This window comes from Manacus candei, unplaced genomic scaffold (assembly GCF_025592945.1).
Source record: "Manacus candei isolate 608988 ecotype Guabito, Panama unplaced genomic scaffold, ASM2559294v1 h1tg000017l, whole genome shotgun sequence".
Classification (NCBI taxonomy): Eukaryota; Metazoa; Chordata; class Aves; order Passeriformes; family Pipridae; genus Manacus; species Manacus candei.
In genome coordinates, this window is record NW_026138065.1 from 520,266 (window position 1) to 544,043 (window position 23,778).

Genomic DNA, 23,778 nt, shown 5'->3' on the forward strand with positions numbered 1-23,778 from the left:
GCGAGCTCAAGTCAAGTGCTCTCAAACAAGTTTAACAAACAAAACAGGATTATATAACTGGGCTGGTATGTGATGACTTGGGGAACTAATTACCTCCTAAGAACCAAATATGTGGAAAATCTAATTATCATTTTCCATCCTCTTCTGTGTCATCTTAGACAGCTGGTCTAGTGATATAATTTGAACTCTTAAATGGGAACATTAATATATTGCAGTCCTAACCATTTATCGATTAAGAATAATGTCAAAGAAAGCTTAATGAGGAAAAAAAAATTGGCTAAGCAACGAAAAACCATTAATCTGAATCACAATATTTGTGTGACTGCGTAATCTATTTTGAAGATAGTACAAATTCACATGCAAGTACCTAGGCCAAAAATCAAAATAGATTTAGCCTCACATAAATCTTCTGGCATATTTGCCTGTCTTAGGTAAGTTTGCTTTGTTTTTGTGGAAAGAGGAACTATGTGTCCCCACCCCCGGAGACTTTGGACGTCTTTTGTGAGTTTGTGCGGTACCTCTGTGAATGCTTTGCCAAAGTTAGGACTTGTTGCAGGAAAAGAGAGCATTTGTACAGTGAAGGAAGAGACCAGAAAACCTAGTTACTTCAGCCTCTAGGAAATCTGTTTTACCAGAATAACTAATGCTTGCTGCATGGACTTGTTACACTTAGGCTGCAATTTTTTGTATTATCAAAATTATACAGAAGCTTTAGACCATCTTGCTCCCTAAACCTGTTGAGTTGGATAAAACAGCCCATCTCAGGCATCATGTCCCTTCTGACAGCAGCTGCTGACCCTTCTATCGTGTTAAGAAACATGTAATACTTATTTTGAAGTTAGGAAAGGCAGGTTCTTGGTTCTGGCCCACTCTGCCAGCTGAGGCAAGTCGTTTCCTGGTGCTCCTGGCCCTGGCAGCGTGGGAATACTACAACTTGTCTCCTCTGGAAAGAAGGGGAAGGGCTGTGGGAGACGAGCGCTACGGTAGGAGCAGTTGAGGGCAGCGGGGTCCGGTCAGCCCCAGGCTACCGACGGTAACGAGACCGAAGGAAGCCCCGGAGGTGGTTTCCCCGCTTCCCTCTGTCCCTGGCCGGCTGCGGGGCAGACGGAGGAAGGTCGGCTCCCCCCACCCGGGAGCAGCGAGAGGCGCCGCGGGGGAGGCGGGCAGGGAATGCCGCCGGCGCTGGGCGTGCGGGGGGCGGGGAGCGCGGGGCGGCGGCCGGGCCCGGCTTTATAGGGAGCGAGGGGAGGCGGCGTCTGCAGGAGGGGAGCGGAGGAGGCGGTTCTCTTCCCGTTTCCATTCCCATTCCCGCCGTGCGAGTGCGGGGCTGGCGGCGGCGGGGTGGCCATGGCGTCCATGGCGGCGGCGATCGCCGCCTCCCGCACGGCGGTGATGAACGGGAACCGGCCGCTGGACGAGCGGGAGCGCAAGCGGTTCAGCTACTTCTCCTCGCTGAGCCCCATGGCGCGCAAGATCATGGCCGAGAAGGAGCGGATCCGCGAGCGCTACGGGCCCGAGTGGGAGCGGCTGCCGCCCCGGCAGCAGGACGAGATCATCGACAAGTGCCTGGTGGAGCCGCACGTCCAGGCCCGCTACGCCGCGCACCGCGGCGCCGCCCGCCCGCCCGCGCCGCCCGCCTCCTACCCCAGCCTGCGCCTCAACACCGGGCAGAAGGTGGTGCGCTTCGGCGACGAGGTACCGCGGGGGCCGCGCCGCGACAGGGCACCGAGGGGAGGGGGCGCCGGCGGGTCTGGGGCGAGCGGCGCTCCCCACCCACGGCTCCGCCGCCCGGGCGGAGCGGCCGCAGCCTTGCCCCAGCTGCCGCTGCTCCTGCTCGCCGGTGCCGCCGGCGCTGGGCTGCGGAGGGTCGCGAGTGTTCCTCGCCGTCGGCATCATCCCCCCTCACTGGGGGGAGTTGCCCCGGTGATGAGGTTTATTCCTTTCCCGGCTCCCTGGCTGTGCGCGAGGGCGGGATGTTACGCCGCGCGCGGGGGGACTCGGTCACACTGTAAAAGCAGGGAAGGCGCCAGCGACGGTAACGCTGGAGTGGGTTTTGCAGAACGGGGACTTGAAGAAGAGGCCAGTTCCAGCTGCCCCGACAGCGGGGCATGGCCCTGGCTGGCGCTGGGCATAGTCCCTTGCTGAAAATAGGCTGTAGGGAATGTTTACATTGAATTAAGTCTCTTCCTTTTTGTTTCTAGTTTTAGACACAGTTAAAAATACAACACTGAAAACATTCCAGCTCTTGGCATGTTTGACACCTTAAAAAAATGCAGCCTGCTCCATGTCACATGCCAGGAAAAACAAGGGTGTGGAAAGATAGATGGCACAAAGTATGGATTTCGAACCTTTTGAGAGCCGTCTATCTAATGGCAAAGCGTGGCAGCCCTTCTGGAAATCCATAGGTATAAAGGGTACCCAGTCTGGAGCAGTGGGTCATGTTACCGAGTGCGATCCCTTAAAGAGGAAGGTCTAACAATGCTTGAAGAGACCTGACAGTGCTCTTCAGATACTGTGTCTCTTATTCTGTGTATTGTTTCCCTTTGTTTTCTTTTCTTTTACATTTCTGTATGATTACAGAGCCAGTCTCTTTCCCTATGTTCATATAATAACTTACAGTGACCTATTGTTAATTAACTCAAGTGGCTTCTACCAGAAAAAAAAAAACATAATCTGCTTCTGCATTTGTAATCATCAATCCAATTTAAAGAGAACAGTGCTACTTTTAGCCTCCTCTCCAATATCCCTTGCAATAGGATCTATAGGAAGCATATGAGGCGCATTGATTCTGGGCATCATGGTTCCCAAGGAGCTTTATGCTAGAAGACTGCTCCCTGTGTTTCACCTGTCAGGAAGGTGTGATGTTGTGCTGCACGCACATCGTATCTAAAGTTAGAGAATACAGGGTCAAGCTCAGTTTTGTTTAGTCTGTGATACCCAAAATTCTAGGTAAATATTTGATAGTAATGGTGAAAGAGAGGTATAGAAGAACACAAGACAACAAATTTGATTGTGCAAACAAACTTTGAAGGGAAATTTAAAAGTTAGTTGTGAAAGTTGTGACTGTAAATACGTTCAGCCTTCCCAGTCTCAGAGAGCTCTGGTATGCTTTCTGCTTTGAATTATGTGGATCTGGAAGGAAAGCAAGCGTGTTGTAGGCTGTTGTGCTGTACTGTATGGAAATTATAATTTCCCACTTGACAAAACAGCTAGAGAGTCCATCTGAAATTCAGCAAGCTGTTTTCTTTCCCCTCTTTTCCCCAAATGCAGTTACAAAATTCGTAGTATTAGCGTTTCTGTTGCCATTAATCAAAGAATTCATCAAAATACTTGATACGAAGTGTTTAATTTTGGAAGCATCCGCCTCAACTGACTTCCTCCTTGACTTCTAAGCAGAAGCTAATATAAATCGTTTCTCTGAAGAAAAGAGATTCCACTCGTTTTGGCATCCTCAATTTCCATTTTAGTTCTTCCAACTGCACTGTTGGGCCTTGGAACCTTTCCTGGCTCTTCATCTGATAACTTCCTCTCCCCTGGCTCCCTTGCTGGCATTCGACCTGATTGTTGGACATTTGCCCTGGCTCACTAATTGTTCCTCTTTGTCCTGCTGTTGCAGAGCTACTGTGGCCAGTCTCTTGCCATTTCAGTTCAGCTTTCCAGGCTTGGTCTACAGAGCTTTATTATCTTCTTGTCTTCTGGTCTAACAGCTTACTGAGTTGTGCTCCTGCTGTCTTTGTAAGACGTAACTGCTACATGTACTGTGGTCACCCAGCCCTTGCTCAGGGCAATTAGATTGGTCCTGGCTGCTGTCCCTGTCTATTGATGTATGGTATCCGAAGGCAAGGAAATGGAGAGTAGTCTGCATACCTCAGAATCACTTGTTGATTTTGCAGCACTTTCAGTGAGAGTGTTTTGATCTGGTGATGTTCTTGCTGACACCTGCTCCAAAGGTTTCAAGTTTCCAGACACAGCTCATCTTCCCTGTTAACTGATGTTGAAATCTGTAGTGATCTACCTGTGCTTGCTTAAGCATGGAAATTTTATCTCTTTCAACTCATGTTCTTTAGAGGTCTAGGGAGAAAGCAAACCAAGGATGAATGATGAAGATACTGATTTACCCGTCCAGGCCTCTCACCATTTCAGTCCCACTTCCATGCATTTGACCACTTTCATAAGGTGGTCCAGAAGATATATGTAGTGGTCTCATATCTCTGGACAGTTGGTTCCCTCTTTCTCGCTCCTACCATTTCACATAAATCTTTTCTAACACCAAATTTATCTCCTGAACTCATAGCCCAGGACTGTAAGTTCTCAAACTATAAGCATCTCTTACATTTTCAAAATACCTTTCAGTATGTTGGCTGTGTGGGAAGGGTGTTAGAGAAAATAGATGTGCGGTAACAGGACCATGGCATCCTGCAGCCATGATCCAGTCATTTTATAATGTTAGAGCACTGCAGCACCATGTGTGACTCCTAGCAAATGCCTAAAGTCAGCTGAATGCCACTGCTTCTTCTCTTCCATTATCTTATGCTCATTGCAGCATCACCAGCCATGGAGTTAATAACCAACGCTGTGCGGGCACTGTGAACGCGGGTCCCAAAGACTATTTGTGCCAGGACACCAGAGCTGCTCTTTTAATCTCCCATCTTGCTGTCAAAGAACTGAAGGTATTTTTAGAAGTCTCAAAAAGCTTGATGAAAGAAACTGAAGTACAGGAGTTAGGCTCCCTGATTCCACAAGCAGCATTTCTCTCAAGCAGAGTTGGATTGGGTGGCACCCAGTTCTGCTTGGCAGTTGTACCTGTGGGCACCACGCTGTTGTGGTGAGGGTGCATGCAAGCACTAACCAGCCATTACATGTCCACTGTCAGCCTCACAGTGTCAAGCTAAGACTTCCTGTTTGAGATGAACCCCAGAATACATCAGCTCAATAGCCTAACACCTCCTGCTAGAAAAATCCAACATCCCTTACCTCTCTGTCTTGTTCAGTTTTCTAGAGTTGGCTGGTTTAGGTCATATTTTTCGTCTCTTCTAGGCTGGCAGGGTCATTTAACGACTCCATGAAATAAGTTTTGTTCTGTTTACTGAAGATTGACTCGCTACCATCACACATGAGCCCAGCACCAGGAGATTATTTGTTGCTTCAGCATAATTTTCTGTATCTAGACAGTCTAGACCTCTTGACTGAGGGCTTTTGGAGGCTGCGACCTTCAAACAGAGCTTCCTCTTTTCTAACAAGCCTCCAGTTACTGGCATTTCTCCATTCATGTCTAATGCCCGCAGCAGTAGAAAAGAAGGTTAACTGAACGGAGGAAAATCTAAAAATAGAAACCAGGATTGAATATGAATGTAATATAAATTGATTATTTTTGAAATGTGTCATAAGTTATGAGAGGAACCAGTGGAAAACCAGAGTGTATAAGAGGCTACCACCCTTTGCCTGCTGTAGTGGTCAGCCTTTGTTAAGCGGCTGGTTTGGTGTTAGTTGGTGCCACCGGATCCTCTGTTTGATTCACTGAAAGTTTAGATAGTAGTTTACAACAAGTTCTCACTGTTCTCTTAATACTGTCCCTCTTTATCCATAAGTGTGTGACATACACATGGATTCAAGGTCTGATTTTTCTTTTTTTTTTCTTTTTTTTTCTTTTTTTTTTTCTTTAAATGGATATTCGATATTTGAGCAGTATTCAGTAGCTCAAAGAGTTGGACTTGAAATAACTAAATTTTTCATTGAAGTAAATGCCATATGCTTTAAGAAGTAGTAAGCATTTTATGTGGAGCAAAGACAGGTAGGAGACTTCGGTTAGCTTCATTGATCGTCTTTTAATAGGGAAGCTTGACTTATCTACCTGAAGGCAGATATGGTATTTTGTTTTGCTTAGCCTTAAGAACTTTGGCACCAAGCAAAGGATCAACCCTTTTACCTCCCTACTTAAAAATGCCTTAAAGCAACAAATAGTCAATAGAGCAAAAACTTTTATGTTGGGCCTGTTAGAGACTTGTGCTTTTTAAAAAATGAAAAATGCAGGGCAGCTTTTGAGTGCAGTTAAACCCCGAAAAAGAGCAAGTCCTGTTCTGATAATACTTCCAAGATGCATTTGTTGGTGGGTTTGTGACTTTCCCACTTACTGACAGCTGTACTGAGCAACCGTCATGTCAGATACGCAGGCATTTTTCTACCAGTGTCTTCCATTTTGAAATTCAGATGCTGTTTTGCAACGAGCTGCCTACATACAGCAAATGTAGTTTGTGATTCTTTATATATTTTGCAGCTGGTTGTTGAAGTCAAGTATATGACCAGATTTTTGCCTCTCTCTCTCTTTTTTTCTTGTCTTTTTCAGCTCTGAAATATGTTGCATGAGGCCCCATTTCTTACAAATATGTTCTTTCTTTAACACTGGTGAACAAAAGTTTATTTATTTGCCTTCTTTCTGGAAGAAGGCTTTGTTGTGTACTGGAAACAAAAGCTGATCAGATATGGATCTTTCCTAATTTATGTTGATGATAAATAGCCTTGAGGCCTTTTTCTCTAGAATTTTCACTCATAATTCTCTTTTGTTAATATTGAAATAGTTGATTATTTTGCTCCCAGTTTTTTCAAATGTATAAGAATTTGTTTATTCTACATCGAAGTTATTTCTCATATTTTGTTGATGACAAACATGAATCAGGCACTTCAGGTGGGCAACTATTGAAGTGTAATCTCTGGCTTCTCACTTGTTCCTCTTCATGTCCTCTGTGTGAGGGCACAAGAGGTGGAGGCCACTAACTTCCTTCCCTTCCCTGGCAATGGACAGAACTCGTCAACTGTCTCCTTCATCCTACCCTGAAGAACACTTCAAATAACCACAGACATCACCTTGAGGGTTTGTATCCTCAAACCATGTCTTATCCTATTTTATTCTTTGCTATGTCCTATGGAAGATCTCTTGAAAGTGGACAGAGCTCCTCAGACTTACTGGCTCTGAGGTGTGCTGGGCTGTGCAGTCCAAGATACAATGAGCCATCCTTTAAGAAAAACAAATCTATGGTCCTTTTCTTTTAGGGAACTGCTCATGCCTAACAAATGTCTACTAATTCCATCTTTTGAAATAGTCTATGAAAGTCTTAGATTTTATCTCTAAACTGAACTTTTTAACAACTGGTACGAAAATACTGTTAATTCATTTCAAGAGCTTTTTGCTTGCCTATACTGGAGGATGAGGTTACAAGTTGAGGTTCCAACAGGTGCAGTGATGGTTGAGAAGACATCAGATTCTATGAAATGGGAGGCTGACTTGCTTTGCCCTGTAGGGAATGATGTATCCTGCTGCATGATGATCTCATACCTTCACTCTGCCTTCTCCATGCTGCTTTACTATCCCTCTGTGGTCAGCCTCACAACAGTGGTGTCATCACTGAGTTGAGAATGTGCAGAGAGAGCATTGGGTGAAGAGGTCCCTCCCAGTGCTGTCTACACTTGCCTCAGATACAGGAAAATAAAGAACTGGATGTCTTGCATCAAGGACAAGGATGGTCTTGGCTTGCACCCAAGTTTAAAACTGGTCCACAGCTGGTTTGCTTGTTCTGTAAATGGCAAGAAGACAGAGCTTCCTTTAAATTCCTAAGGTAAAACCTACCGGCAGCTATGCCTACATGTCTGGAGCTTTAAGGTGCTGTGACAGCATGTAGGAGTGTTACAGTGTTCTCTGAACTTCATTTGTATCCTTTACTGTTGTGGTTGAAATCAAGTACTGATTTTTCCAGACCCCATGTGGACAGAAGGGTTATAGTCCTGCCTTGTGTATGAGACTCAATCCAATGGTTGGGTTGTCCCATCTCTCTTCCCTTTCAGACTGTGATTCTTGTCATATGTGCTTCAGAGGCAAATGATATAGTCCTAAAATGAGTTTGAAATAGTTTGATACACTTTCTGTGAGGCATCACACACTGAGTGGTGTGGCATGCCCATGCGGTCAGCAGCACAGTGCAAATACTGATAGATACTAAAAAGCAGACTTTTATTGCCTTCGTTTTCTTTAAATGTTAGTACATCTGAGTATCTGTTTCCTGGAATGAGAGAACCTGGTATTACATTTGTGTTCTTGGCAAAAATTTCCTTTACCAAATTTCCTTTTTGGCCAGAATATGAGATCCAGCAGAGTCCAGGCTTTTCCTCTTAGATGATCTCTATCAGTCCAGTTCTTTCTAAGAGCATGGGATCATCCTTATATATACCACAAATGCTTTGCTGCGAGAAACCCTGTGCTTCACAGATGAGTAATAGTTGGAGAATGACATGTTTTCGTGTTTAGGACATGGTTTCAGACACTTTTAATTGTGATCTCATAGCTCTTGGCCAGCAAAATCTGCCTAGGGTGAAATAAGATGGCAAATCAAGAGAATGCAAATCAGATGTCTGAGAAATAAGTTTATATAAAGGCAGAGATCACAAATAAGAAGAAAAGAGCAGTCATAGTGAGATGTGGGGTTCCTGTGTTGTCTTAAAACATGGTCTAGTTGTGTTATTCTCTGAACAGCAGGAGTATGAAAGTCCTGCATGGTTACTCCTGGCCTTTCTCTTTCCATATGGTATTCCAACTCCCATTCCTTTCTAATATACTGGGGTGGCCAAACAGGGATATACTCGGTATGGAGAGTGCAACTCACAGCCTCTACCAGCATGACCCTCCAGTGTACCAGTGAGACCCAGCCATGACTAGGAATAGAAATGCAATAGTTTTGTTTTAAGTCTTCAAAAAATATGAAATACAGTAATTTTTTTATTATTTCACTCCTTCTTTTTTTGATGTGGGTCATGTATTTCTGGAGGGCATGCCGTGTATGAAGAGGTTATTTAAATTTCTCAAATCGGGATTATTTTCAGAAATATACCTTCTTAAAAGAATTGATTTCAGATTGGGATTTTACTCCATCGATGTCGTGTGGCTCTTTCAACACCACTGAATTCTTACTTCAGACCAGCCATCATTGAAGTGGCATGATTATGTGTTTTGTCACGGCTGGATCCAGCTGTGGCTTGTCCTGATGGCTGCACAGCTGTTTCACTGCCATGTGACTGCCTGGTTGTGCACATGCTCTTCGGTTTGCCAAGGGGAGGAAATGGGACTTTATTTCCCTTTCTCCTTTTGTTTTTTCTGTCCCTGTGTGTTGCTAGTGGCTACCAAAGAAATGCCTAGTAGAAAACTGGAAATATAATACATCTTAAAGCTATTTGTTGAGAAGCCATTTCAAGTAGTTTAGACCAGGTTAAACTTTCGTATATTTTGTAGATTAAATTGGTATAGTATTGATAACCTTCCCCTCAGAGAACTTGCTTTCAGTCAGTCCTAAAATGTAATCAGCGCCATCTTCAAGTAGGGCTTTCACTTTTTAGCAAGTTGTGTGGTAGTGGTTGTTACAGTTCCAGCAGTGTAATGTAATGTCATCTGTATGATGCTTCTCAGCAGGTAAAGTTGTTGTTCTGATTTTTAGTCATTCTTGAATTTTATTTCAGGACATAACTTGGCAAGATGAACACTCAGCTCCATTCTCCTGGGAAACGAAGGTAAATATGCAGCAATTTTACTTTTAATGTTGGTCTGTCATTTTATACTTTTCCTTATGCATTTATTGTCTTCATTTTGATACTCGATAGACTAATATCACCTTTATTCTATGAGAGCTGTGTAAAGTGACTATCCTGCAAATGATACAGAACTGATGTACTTTGATTTACATCAACAGAAACACAAAATGGGACTTCATGAACTAAGTTTCTGGCTTCAAGTGCGGGTGTAAAACTGATTAATTACAAATTATTTGATTTTTCATTGCAAACTTTTTAATCAACTTTCCATGTTTATCAGATATTGTATAAAACATAACCATATTTCACTTTGGCAGTCAGGAGTAAACTAGCTAGGAAACAGGGTGAGAAAGTTGCAGGTATCTAGTAACTTGATTGGATTTTTTCTTAAGGCCTGTCTTATGCTTCATCTTTTTATTATGACCTAGAATGTTGTCCTACAACAAATGTAATGAAACTTGTTGACCTGAGGTTATGATACAAGCATTATGTTATTACATCTCCAAAAGGCATCTCCTTCAAAAAAGAATGTGGTGGGGTTTTTTTTCTTTCTGTGGTGGGTTGGTTTGGGAGTTGTTGTGTTGCTGTTTTTCACCTCTCACTTTACTGCTGGTATTTTATTAAAGTATTATTTACGATGGGATTCTCATATGCCTAATATGGAGCCAGAGTTCTCCATCTTTCTGAACATGCAGTTTGATGAAATATGGTTGTACCATGTTTATGGTGGAAAATCAAGCTTAATTCTTCTTGTTGAAGAAATTCTGGGAGCAAAACCACAGCTCATTGCCTTTCTCAGCTGTGTATGGGGAACATATTAATTTAATCATACATTTCAGACTTTGTGTTCTCTGTCAGAGAAAGCTGCTTCTGCCCTATTCCCTGTTTTTATTTTGTTTTGGCTTGGGGTTTTTTTTGCCCTTGAACTATGTAGATAATCATGTATGAGCTTATGAATATAATCTTAGCCTAATGCAGAGTAATTATTTGGAAATGCCAGTGAACACTAAATTAATTTGGTTGACCCTCGCCCTCCCTGCTCAAGGTCACTGCCTGTAGCCAGCGCCCCATCTGTGCTTTGCAGAAGCTGATTAACCTCTAACTTGATGTGGCTCCTGGGTCCCGGCAGCCTACAGTGCCGTGCTTTAAGAGAAACCAATGCCAGTCTTCACTTGCCTTAAAATTCCCTTTATAAGCTGTGATGGTTCAGGAACCAGTGGAAAATTTCCTGCAGTGGAAGCCTGGTAGCTCAGGCAAGCCCTCCTGTCTTTCAGAACCTTTAGAAGAAACAGCCACTGGCTGTTAGTATAATACCAAAGAGGCTTTTTAAAATGGGTGTACTTGGGTGAAGCTGCCAAGAAAGGAAAAGCCGTGAGAAAAGTGTGGACCTCATTGACAATAAGGTGTAATAAATCATATGTTGGAGACAGCATTGTTGTGTCTCCTCTATTTTTTGGTATGAATCCAAAAACTCAGGTTTGGGAACGTGGCAGCTGTAATCATATTTTTATGCTCTGTCTTGATAATACTTTGTAAGTTCCAAATATTTGAACTTCCTGGAGGATAATGCTTTGTGTAATGTGCTGACTGGTGATCCAAATTGAGATGCATTTGCATTTGAATGGATTTTCTCTTTAATTGATACTCTTTTTCTTTTTAATGCTTGTATGTCTAGTGAAGGATTTTTGAACCCAACCTATGGTTTATCACTTACTGATTAATGTTATTTCTATTGTCCTCCTACTGTTTCAAAATGAGGGACCCAAGTGGATAGATGCACTAGTTTCATCCTTTACTATAATGAATGGAGGATCATAGAATGATATGGGACCACCCGTGTGGCTGCTGAAAAGAAGTGAGGTGGGGAGGAGGTTGCTTTAGAAGTAATTGTCATGGCTGATGAAGCTGTGCTTCCCTCTCCCCCGCTCCCTGCTTGCTGACCAGGGATAAAAGCTGTGCCTCAGCTGTAGGTTGAAAAGTTGCCTGACCTTTTTCTCTAGCAAAACTCTAGGGAATGCATTTTGTCTGGCTTTACAGGGTGTGGGTTGATTGGTTTCTGTGGGTGCTTCCTTTTGGTTTTAATTCGGTGCCTCCTATTGTATCAGTCTGTCAGCCAAATCCTTCAGCTGCTGAGTCTTCCTTTTCTAAAGGTGGAGATCTTGCTTCATGCTTACTCTTAGATCTCTTCCCTAACCAGTACTTTAATAAGGTGATACTGGAAGGCAATTTTCCCATGAGGTACCAGCTGAGGAAAAAGTATCCTTGCTGAACTGGTCCCATGTGAGGAAACCTGAATGAGCTGTTCAGTAAGGTTGATGTGTTGTAATGCACGTGCGATGTCTTGTGAGCCAAATCTGTTCCTCCTGTTATTTAAGACCATCAGGCTCTTTCCATTCCATGAGCTCTATCCTGTGAAGGGTTAGTCTTTCCACAATATTCTTTCCCATGATCTCACTTTAATGCCTTCAATGTACATGAATGTGATCTGTTTTACCCAAGGAAAGGAATGTGGCTTTTGCAGAGCAAAATAAAGACGTAAATAAGTAAAACCACTAGGCTTTTTTTTTTTGAACAGTGGGACTCAGAAAAATAAAGCAGCAAAATCAGTATTTGTAACTAACATGAGGGAAACTAAGAGGGTAATGAGAAGAGTAGACAGCATGTATTCTCCCAAGATGAAGCCTCTCAGGTGTTACAGTGATGCCAGTGGGGATTCTAGGTAAGGATAGAGGATTCTAGGGGATTAGGTAAGGATAAATTTTTCTTACAGGAGCTAGTGCAATGGATTCCCTAATTCCATGGCTGTCAAACTTACCCAGAGAACAGTGTACTAAATTGCAGTCATTTTGGGCAGAACATTGTTGAAGGGCTCGATAACTTCACTTGTGTCAAAAATAAGCTTTCTGTGTTCTCATTTTAAACACAAATGTGAGATATGGCTTAAGTCATCTTATCACAGCAAACACTTGCATGAGTGTCTCCACTATTTTTAGCAGTTTGATGTGTATTTCTTGTCTTACCTTTTTATTTTTAAATCCTCAAACAAATCAAAGTAGAAATACCATGTAAATTGCTGAGTTAGCTGTTTGACAGCATTAAAATTAATATTTTTAGTAGATAATGATATCACTTCTCAGAAGGAAAACTACTTGGGAAGCAATGAGTTCTCTTGGCACTGCAAATAGGCTGACATTTTAAAACCAGAGATTGAATTGGAGGGAGTGATTTGGTTCATGGGTGGAGCCCTCATGGACATAATGTCTTGAAATGTGGGTTACATTTTTAAATGGAGCTCTAACCAGGTTTATGAATTCAGGGCATTCTATTTATGGCTTCAGGTTTACGTGAGATGAAAGACGACATTTTGGCTGAGTTTAGCCTTTGAGGTTTCTTGGTTTGTTTGAAGTAAAAATTCAGTGAAACTCAGCATGGACCTCAAGATATAAATGGAAAACAAGACTCATGCCTGCGTTTGGAAATAAAATTTCTCTGCAACTCTTCCTGAACTGAGAACTTTGTGGGTTTTATGGTTTTGGTTTGTTTGTTTGTTTTTTTAATAATTTAATAATGGGCAGAAAATATAATTTCAGTCTGCCACCTCAGTTAACACGCTGATTGCACTGAGCAGCATGGGAGTAAGTTGGAATCTATTTCTAATTCATGCTATTAATGAAAACAGGTTTTATTCCAAATGCTTGAAATTGACACATGCATATCTAAAAATTTGTTTTTCTTGATATAGGTAGAATAATTGCCAGCTCTCTTCTATTTTCAACAGACCATCAGCTATTTGTTGAAAAGAAAAGCCTTCAAGGTGTGTTTAAAACAAACAAACCAAAAAAAGCAAAACAAGGAAGTGTCAAGCTTCAATCCCTTCAATAATCTGTTTGCTGCCTCCATGTCTGAATTCCCTAATTATATTGCTACAGAAGTGATCTAATCCTAGCAATGATTTAGGAAGAGAAAAATTGCACTTATAAAGAAACACGGTTTGCAAACTGTTTCCCTTATCTAAAACTAAAAGACAGACTTCAGTATCCTTCTTCATACAAGTCCTAGTTGTGGAGGATTTTGTTTTGTTTTAAATAGGAAAAAAGTTCAAGAAAAGAGTTTTTTTCCTTCCTTTGCTTAGCAGCCTGATATTATAATTGTTTGTTATAAACTATAATTTGGCGTAATTATTTTTATGAAGCAGGCATAAATGGCAGTGCTTCCTTGGAAGGAAAGAAGCAAGATCCCTGAGGTTTTGGGATTAGCCTTCCCTTTAAAACACATTTAAAACACGCTGCTGTAAGACCACTGTTGACTATTAGTTCTTGAGAAAAAAAAACCCAACTTGTGGTAATAGAAACTATGTTCAATGTTTATTTTATTCTGCATGGCCAAGTGTTCTCAGCTAAGGATTCAGTTACCTACATCACTCTTTAGACAGTTGTTTTTGGGCATAAAACCAGGCATGTACCAGATACTGTCAGCATCAGCTGGCTCAAGCTAGATGGTAGCAGTGGCAGACTAGAATGCAGTTCATATCACCAAAGAGTATATAATGTAATTTCCTCCAGAGATCCATGCTATATATGTTTGGCATTGTCTTTCTGTAGGGACTAAAATTACTTAGATTGGTTTTGAGTACTCGGCTCTATTTGCAATTTGCCTCTGCTGACCTAACGATTTCTTTCTGACTGAAAAGATCCTAAAAACACCCACGATGTGCACAGGAGATAAAGCAAAAACTGCAACTACTTTGAGTCCCATATTTATTTTGGTTTTGTCCATTCAGCAAAGCAAAGTCATCTTCTAAATCTTTTTAAAGTTGGCTTTCTTACCTCTGCATTTATTAGTCTGTGCTTAAAACAAGTTGCTTTTGACAGTGTTTCTGCAGTTTTTTCTCAACAATTTGGATTTTTCAGCCTGCCAAGGAAAACAATTTGTTTTGGCTGTATTTGCGTGACTGCTTAGTAAAATACTACACATTCCTGGTGAGTGAATAAGATGCTTTAAAAGTTCCTGGGTTCTTTGTGGTCATCTTGTTTTTAATATAGACTTATGAACTGAGACCCGATTTTATACAGTATTATTAAATCATGACATTCTCAGTATGTGGTGCCTCTCTTTCAGAATACATTGTTTCTCATGAGTATATACAGCCACTAGTATGATTTGGTGGATTATTGCTGCCTTGAAACTGAAGCTTAGTCTAAATTTTTTAATCCAATAAACAAAATTCCTAAATACCTTAATATCATCTTTTTAAGGAAAGATGGACATACAACTAAAACCTGCAATTTATAATATTATTCATATTTATTATTCAGAAGAATGATCAAGACAGGGCATCCTTTATTTGAACCCTTGCAGTGGTTTGGGACCAGAGGGATAAGACCATAAAGAACACAGACTTCCAGGTTTACTCTGCCTCAAAATACTTCTTAGTGCATGCTTTCACATGCTCTCTCTCCCCCCTCTCAATGTGTTGAGAAAGATTTGCTCTTGCAACATCTTGAAAATACTACTGCTGTTAATAGCTTTTATTTGAATTCCAGTAACTTCTAGAAATTGCAGTTGGGACCTCACTAGCCTGCCTGTAAACTCTTGAGAGTTTCTGGGCTGAATAGTTCCCAGAAATACAATTTGGACAAAGGGTAGGAAAAAGAAAATAATTTTATTTTATTCCTTAGATAGAGAATTATAAGTACAGAAACTGCAGCTCATTTAAAGTCATACAAAATCTATGAAAGCAGTGGGGGACTGAAGCCCTGTCTCTAGAATCCCAAACGGTGCCTAAATGACAATTCACTTTTGATCATGAAATCATATCCCAGTGTTCAGTGTTTGCTTCCCCAAGGTGGCAGCTAATAGAGTGCCACAGGCACCCTTCCACCGCTGAATGCTACGTGTGCCAGTGCAGCTCACAGCAACTCTGCCTCAGCCTGAGGAAAGTGAGCACACAGTGTGACCCTTGACAGGCGAGCTGCTGCCCTAATATTGAGTGGGGCCAGGAGAGATGCTATTCTCATGGTTGGCAAACCTTAAGGAAAAGGAAATTTTTTTTTTAAGGGGGTAACTGTCTTTTAAATATTGTTTCCTTTTTTCTCCTGCTGACGCAACCAATTGCCAATTTGCAATCTGATGTAAGAAACTGAGAGCAGAACACTAATTAAAATCATATTTGTAGTGTCTAGTGACTCATTAGAGTGTTCAGCACTATTCATTACTTAGATGTCAGCATAGGGTGTTTCACACATGGGTCTTCTCCATCTCTGTGTGAAATTATCTTCCTACTTATGATGCTGTTCTGTTATTTGGTTTGTTTTATCTTGCGGGGGAGGCTGTTTTATTGCCAATTTTTTTACTTGAAAGATACTGCCTATTAATCATTTTCTTTCATTAACTTAGGGGCTTAGTTGTGTTAAGTAACCTCAAAAGTCAAATAGAAGCATTATATATTTCAAGGAATACAGACTATCTTGCGGCTGGTCCACAGAAGTTCTTGGCTTCTTGAGCTAAATGCTAGAAGCAGAATTATACATCTGACCTCACGGAGCTGTATTTACATCATGCTGAGACGCAGTGCTTTCAGAACCTGTCAGGGTAGTCTTATCTTCTTTACCTTCCTTGTGGGAGAACGCAAACTCCTGAAGAAATATTTTCATTTGGATTATTCCATGTCAGATTATGAACTGTTTGATCTCCAAAGCATACCATGATACAAGTATGCAATCTTAAATGTCAGGTGACCCTGTCTTCTAAAATGGAAAGGTACACTCCATGATCTCCATACTAAGAGGACAAAAAGGACATCTTCTTCAGAACATGCATCCGTGAGCAGGTTGGAAAGGCACAACATCTGTGCCACTTCCAAACCAGACCTCTGAGTTGATATTTGGACCCATAAAAAAGAACATAAAATATACCTTTAGCTCCACAGTCTAAGAACTTCTCAGGAGGCCTGGCTTTGCTTGTCTGTCTTACTGACATTGAAATGCAGAGCCATCTTGTTGGTTTACTTTTTCTAATTTTTGTTCTAACAGACCCCTGCTTCCCTTCCATCAGTGTTTTTGCTGGGTTTTATTTCCAACACTGTCCTGGTGGATCTGGGGTTGTGATAGCCTCTCTGCCCTCTGGGCACTGACCTTCCCTCTCTCTTGGGCTGGAGGGTGAAGGAATCATTCTACTGAAAGTGACTCCTGCTGTGGTGGCCTTTAGCTACTGTCATCCCTAGTGTGAGCCCTGGGACAGTCTACTCAGAAGGCAGTTGACTGCTGAAGGATAAAAAGTAGCACTGTTTTAATTCCTACATGACAAGTCGTACACAATTTAGGCTTTCCAAGATGGAATTTTTTTTTAATCTGTCTTTTATTTTTCCTTTTGGATAGTAGAGAAGTGCAGGTCTATTTTATATTGTGTTATGGGTTTTTTAAGCTGGAATTTTATCAGTTCTAAAGTCGTAAAGCGTCTTAACTTCAGGGTGATAAATCGCTATTCAGTACTGCTGCCAAATGAGCTTAGGCAAATAAATCCCTATATTTTAATGTAAGGAATGGCAGTCACTGTAAATAATCCTCAACACCAGTGCATCTATAATTTGTTTATGCAAAATTTATCTAAGGATAAATTTCTGCACTTAGGTTTACGTCATGACTTTTGTTGAAAAAAAAAATTGGAGCACCACGGTTTTCCTCTTAGTTTTTTGCAGGCAGCATGGGGTGTTGAGCTGTTTGGTAAGAGTTGTGTGTATCCTTGCACTCACCTTTACTCTAGCTGAGCTATAATTACTTCCAGCTTATTTATGTTCTGCATCTTTTGATATTCTTAGTGAAAACATGGAGCTTGGTGCTTCCTTGCCTATAACCTTGGAAAAATAATATATCTAATTCTTTAGAAAGGTCAGAAGTAAGTCCAGGAGTCAAATTATGTGTAGGCAGCTGCTGACTGTTTAAAAAAAATTGTTTTATAAATAATCAGTTGCTGGGTTAACAGTTGCTCTTTGATGAGAAGTTTCAGAATATTAACTACTAGTTGTGTGAGACCTGCTAGAACTAGAGTCCCTTTGAACTTAACATGCACAATAATGTAGGACTCGAGATCAAACATTTCTAGTGAAAATGATATGCAACTGGGACTTGTTTTAGAATCAGGCCCATACATACTATTGCAGTCTTATTCAGAAAGGCTGGGTAATGAAGTAGAATGGGAAAAAACATCACAAATATGTAATGAACTTCTAAAGTATCTATTAACCATTTGTAGGAAAAGTTACAGCTCGTCTTGAGTTTTTTCAAACCCAGTCAGGCAACAGCATAGCTGTAACAGTAAATGCAAATTTTTTATTTTTTTTTTGCATTATTTGTTCCATTTTACAAACAAAAGTCTAGACATTAGGTTGTTCTTTCCTGGCACTTGCTATGGTGCTGTCTGTGCTCCTAAAGATGGTTACATGTTTCTCAGAGTGAAATAAGGCTTAACTTTTATTAGCCTAAAGAGTGTGCAACTAGTTGACAATCATTTTACTGAAGTGGTGGTAAGTAAAATGAACGTTTTGAAGTACTGTTAGCTTTCAGGTGACTTTTGCAAGATCTGTATCATGCATTAACTGTGGACTCTTGCTTCCTTGACCCAGTGTTACCTATCAGAAATGACTAGCTATTTGCATTGCAAGTAAAAACAAAACAAGGTTCTGGAATAGGTGAAGAACTGGTCCTGCTGGAGATGTTTCTTTTCCTTCAGAGGTGCATTAGAATTGTAAAATGACTTGCCTGTGCATACCCACTACATCTAATCCTTTATCTTGGAAGTAGGTGGAATTGTAGCCAACTATTTCAAAGGCTGTAGTGGAAGATTGTCCTTTAAACTACACTGAAAAGCTTTTTTTGCTTAATATTTTCATGTAAAACATCTATGATTTTCAAAATACATCTGCAGCTGTTCTGATGTTTTAGTGTCGCTCTTCTAATGTTCTAGTGCTGTGCATGCACTGAGTAACTCGAATATGATTGCCTGATTGCTTTCTCTGACTAATCTGCAGCAGGTCTAGGACTCTTATATTTGCTTGCACTTCAGACTTTTAAAAATTATTATTTTTATGAAACTACAAAAATAGACATTTATTGAGAAAATAAGTTAACTTTGCTGTGTATCTGTTGTCTGGGAGTTGCCTCACTGTGGGCAAAGGTGTTACCTATATGCATCGAGGTCGGAAGGTCAAAACTATCTTCGTGAGGGGCTTTGAAATTCTGTTTTTCTTTAACCCTGAACAGAGTCAGATGGAGTTCAGCGTTGCATCTCTATCCATACAAGAACAAGGTGGTGCCCAGATGCAAAATGAACAGAGGCAGCCTGTTAAAGCAGCACCTGGCGTCCAAGTCCCTAAATCTTCTCAGGCCAATAAGACCCCTGGCTCTGATGGGTTGATAGCACCCAGAAAGGAAGAGGAGTCCTCTTTTTGGAAGATAAATGCAGAGCGCTCAAAGTTTGAAGGAGACAAGTCTGAGTTCCAGTCCCTGACCCCCAGCCAGATCAAGTCCATGGAGAAAGGAGAGAAACCCCTTCCCTCTTTTTACAGACAGGAGTCTACTCCAAAGGAGATGACAAAAGCTGAGAAGCCGAGCATAACTAAACCAGAGAAGTCTGTCGCCCCCAGCCTACCTTCCGTATCTCTCGAATGGGAGAAACCTCGACCTTCTCAACTCCCCACTAGTTCTCTAGATGACTTCTTTCTTCCTGACCCACCACAGGATCTGGCATCATCTAGGACAAACAAGGAAGATACTGATGGTACTATACTTACAGACCCACAAATGCCTGGACAGGTAAGTACTGCTATATCCACTGTCCCTAGATTTAAAAACTGTATAGTACATTAAAATCTGACAGGGCCACCCACTCTCAAAGATCGGGGACTCCATAAAGCTTGATGGCTTTTTATCTTTCAAATGGAGGAGTCTATTAAACGTTTTGTTTAAAAGTTTAACACGTTAACTTGAATTAAATATTTTTTAACACATAGGATAAAGGCATAATTTAAATATAACACCAGAAATGCTGACAAGGCACCCAGTGGCTAATTGACAGCAAGCTACCTAGTAACATGCTATATAAAGTAAAAGAGGTTGTGCAGGTTTCTTTTGGTTGAGTGTGGAGTTTTTTTGTTTGGTTGGTTTGGTTTGGTTTTAGTTTTTTTTTTTGAAACAGCAAAACACTTAATGGAAAGAATAAATTTTTAACTTGAAAAGTAGATAAGCTGGAGTCTAGGCTAGGATACTTTATTGGTACACACAGCATAGTGGTGAATGGTGAACTAGTTTCTCAGCTGTTTCAGGCAGTAGCCTGACAGCCACTTCCCAGTGCTTTGTCCCAGGCAGCTGGGCTGCTTTCAAATGTGTTTTCTCTTAAAGTCCAAAATAGAAATAGAGTGAGCTTCCAGAATTAGCTTTCTGAATGTTTTTTTAATAAAAAAACCCAAACAACCCAACAACAAAAAATAACCTTAAGCAGCTCAATAGCCAATTGAAGCTATTTTAAAAGCAGATGCTGAGATGCTGATCTGTGAGAAAAGAAAGGGATCAGCAGGATATGACATAGTGAAGGAAAGAAAAGAAAGAGATCTGAAGCCTGAAAACTGTGAAGTAGGGAAGAGGAGCGGTTCTTCAAACAGAGCTGTGCAGTTCTGTTTGTAATCTGTGGCATCACTCTGGCAATAGGCTGACACATTACTGTACATCTTCAGCACATGGCATAACTTTTTCTCTACTACATTTTCTGAACTGTGATTGTTTAAATTCTGAACAAGATTATGTAAGGTCAGAAAGATACAGAATGAGGTAGCTCCTCGCAAGAGAAGTGGCAGCACTTAGGAGAGAACAATACTTAAGCCACTTGAGTATTTGAAGCCCTATGATTAGTTATTTTTTCTGAAGCTAAGAGATAATGCTTATTGAGCTGTTCTGCTGCAAATTGTGACCATGGTAGTCCTCTAATTTAATTAAAGGCTTTAGCTTGTTTTCCTACAAATTAATGATTTGCTAGTTTTAATTCCTTTGGGAATTTTTTCAAGCTAACTGAAACAGTTTGAAAAGCCTGATTTTTCTCTCTATGGAAAAACACACACCCCATGTCAAAATGTGAACAGAGTAGCAGAGAATTTTATGTATTATAGAATTTTCTTCCTTTCCTCTTCTCTGAATTTTCTTCCCTGTTCTGGGAAGCCATGCTCTAGGAAGATAATGCAGAGACTCACCTGTGCCTCTTGAATACTTTTCCTGAACACTAAAATCACTTCAAATGTCATGGCTAAAAGTGAAACACTACAGGAGTGAGCATGTTCTTGACAGCCTAGTAAATAACTTATCAAAGTTTAAACTGTGTAGTTTCCTGGAAACAACTGACTATAATTGCAACAGACAATCTGTTGAATTAGTGATGCTTCTCTTCTGTGTTTTTCATTCTCTGCAATTCCCACTCTAGTCTAAAAGATTGATCTTTATTAATTTTTCCATAAGGAGAAAAATAAGTTTTTGACTGCAGCCCATGAAAAGAATTTTATTTTTATTTGCAATTGCCTTTAAATAGCCATTGTGAGTATTTTTCCATGTCTGGCATTTTATGGTGTAGGTATTTAGGTGTCTAGAGCAAGGCGAAGACCTTGAAATATTGGCAGACAACATTTTAAATTTTATTTTGTAGATAGGCAGTCAAATACTGAGTTTGTAATACCATAATTAACAACTACATATTATTTTTTTTTTTCTCTTCCAGACTAGTACAAGCAATGTTATCTTGAAGACTGGCTTTGATTTTCTGGACAACTGGTAAAAGATACTGCAAAACAGATCAAACCAATTTTGAGGAAGGAGTGGAATACCTTTCTCCTTGTATGTTAATTTACTAGAATTTGTGTCTTTTTCTAGAAGTAACTTTCAAACTCTTAAATGTTGCCTTTGTATAAACTTTTGTAACACCATATGCGGTTTTGTTTTTTAAACAGTGATAGAAGTGTGGTTTCATTTGGATATTTTTTTAATATCTCTTAAAATTTTTGGTAGCTACTGTATTGAGAGAATGGGAGAAGTTACCATACACATGTTAAAGAAACACAAATGAGAGTCTCTGTATCCTACAAATGGAACCTGCAGGACCAGATTGCTGTTTTCAATCGAAACCTTGCTAGCATGGCTTGTAAGAAATAGTGTTGCACGTGCAGTGGTTCCAAGTAAGAAAATCATTCCATACTTCAGATAGCTAGCAAAAGTAGTATGAAAAACAAACATACAGAATTGCATTGATTTATAGATTTTGTTTTGTTTGAAAGTTACTTTTGTACCACTTACTGAAAACACTTTTCTTCTGAAGAGGGCAAAGGCATTGCCAAAATGATGGATCCAAAGAAGCACTGTGTTTGTACCCTACAAATCTGCTATAATAACATAAGAGTGTTAGAAAAATGATATGTGGAAATGACAGGTGTTTCTGCTCTCTGGATTAAAGACTTGGGGGTGGGTAGAGGGGAATGGAACAACAACTAATGAATTGGCGAAATTCTTCAGGGAACACAAGCCTAACAATTCACTGCCTCCTTACTAGAGCATAACTCTTCATAATACTAGTGCTGGAACTACAGCACTGGAGAATTTCTGGAGTGTAGATTACCTTTATGTCAGGAAACCACTATGTTTATGGGAGGTCATAGCAGCGTAAGGCTTTTTTGTTTTTAAGCAGCTTGTCGTCTCAAGGACTCATCAACTTTGGTGCTTTTTCCTCCTTGTGGGTACATTCTCTTTAGTGTTCAACATCTGGGTTACATTTGTTCCTGAGGTGCAGAGAGGCATCTCAAGGTGGCCCTCAGCAGTCTTGCCTCCAGTTCTGCTTTTGAATGATCTTTGGTGTTTAAAATGTAGAGAACAAGAGTAGCTGTCGTTTGAATCTGTCGTCTCTGAAATGCAGCATGATTTACACACTGATTCTCACTGTGTTTACCTCACCTTGAAGCCTTAATTCCCCTACGCACAGCCAGTGACTGGTCTGCTCCAATGCCAAAGGTTTGACTTTTCCCTTTACCTCAGCAATAGTCCCATAGCATTTGTTTGGGGTAGAAGGCAAAACACAGGGCTCTAATGGGTCCCAACCAAGGCTATAAGAAGGTCACCATCTCCTAGACCATAGTTGTGCTAGGCTTCTCATGGATTAGCACTTGACATTTGGTTTGGTGCCAGGGGCAGTTATATGTGCAGAATTGGATGAAGCAGGACTCTACCTGTTACAGGAAGAGTTTGAAATGTCCTGGAAGAATCTTTACCTCTAATTGGTGTGCTGCTTTCTCTGAACAGTGTGCTGATAGAGCATTAAAACTTACTTGTTGATCAAGGAAAATGCTGTATGTCTCTCCTTCCACTCCTCCTCGAACCCCTCACTCCCCCAAAAAATTGAACCACCACGGCCAAACCTTCCAATTTTTCTAGTGTTTTCTTAAGAGGTTTCTTAGCTAAAGGGGAAGATTGCCACAGAGTGGAAGTCATTGCATAGTCTTATTTACAGACTTCTGAAAGCATATTTACATTCTTCCTGAGTTGTACAAACTCCTGTAATTCATGGATATTATCTCTTGCATTCAGCAGTTCAGAAAGTACTTGTTACCATCCTGGACTTTTCTGCTGTTTTTTAATTAGCTGCACTTTTTTAGCATTTGCTACAAGCATCCAGCACTAATATAGCTTAGAACAACTTTAGCACAAATTCTTTAGGTGTATAATTAGCATTGACTCGCACCTTTTTTCAAAGCTGACAAATGTTAATCTTGGGGTTTACAGTTACCAGTGAATCTAGTTTTCTGTACACTGAGCTGCTGAAAAGTTCTAAATCCAAAATGAAGATGCAAATTCTAATCTTCTTGTGATTTGGGGAGATCTGAAAATGAAGTCTTCTGCTGTTGAGGAGTGTTACATTAAATCTCTGCTAAATACCTTAAAGCTTCTTAGGGAAGAACCTTGACTGCCTGTCTCTTCCATTGGCTAACTCGACCCTAAGACACATTGGGACCAGCTGGTAGAACATGCTGCAGAACTTTTTACTTATCCTGGTAGGTTTTTCCTGTGCTTAACAAGAGTTGATGCTCCTTCTTTCTTGAATATGTTTTTATTAAACATTCTTACAAAAAAATTGTACTTGGTCACATTTTATATTAACAGTGTTTTAATAAAGTCACTTTAAATAAAA

General features: G+C 40.7%; 1 protein-coding gene across 1 annotated transcript; it reads left to right on the forward strand.

Moving 5' to 3' along the window:
• Positions 1 to 1,238: 1,238 nt before the first annotated feature.
• Positions 1,239 to 23,778, forward strand: CUNH1orf198 (chromosome unknown C1orf198 homolog). Its single transcript, XM_051783531.1, has 4 exons — positions 1,239 to 1,695; positions 9,499 to 9,549; positions 18,828 to 19,379; positions 21,325 to 23,778. The coding sequence occupies exons 1-4, from the start codon at positions 1,348 to 1,350 to the stop codon at positions 21,379 to 21,381; spliced, it is 1,008 nt and encodes a 335-aa protein (XP_051639491.1). The 5' UTR covers positions 1,239 to 1,347; the 3' UTR covers positions 21,382 to 23,778.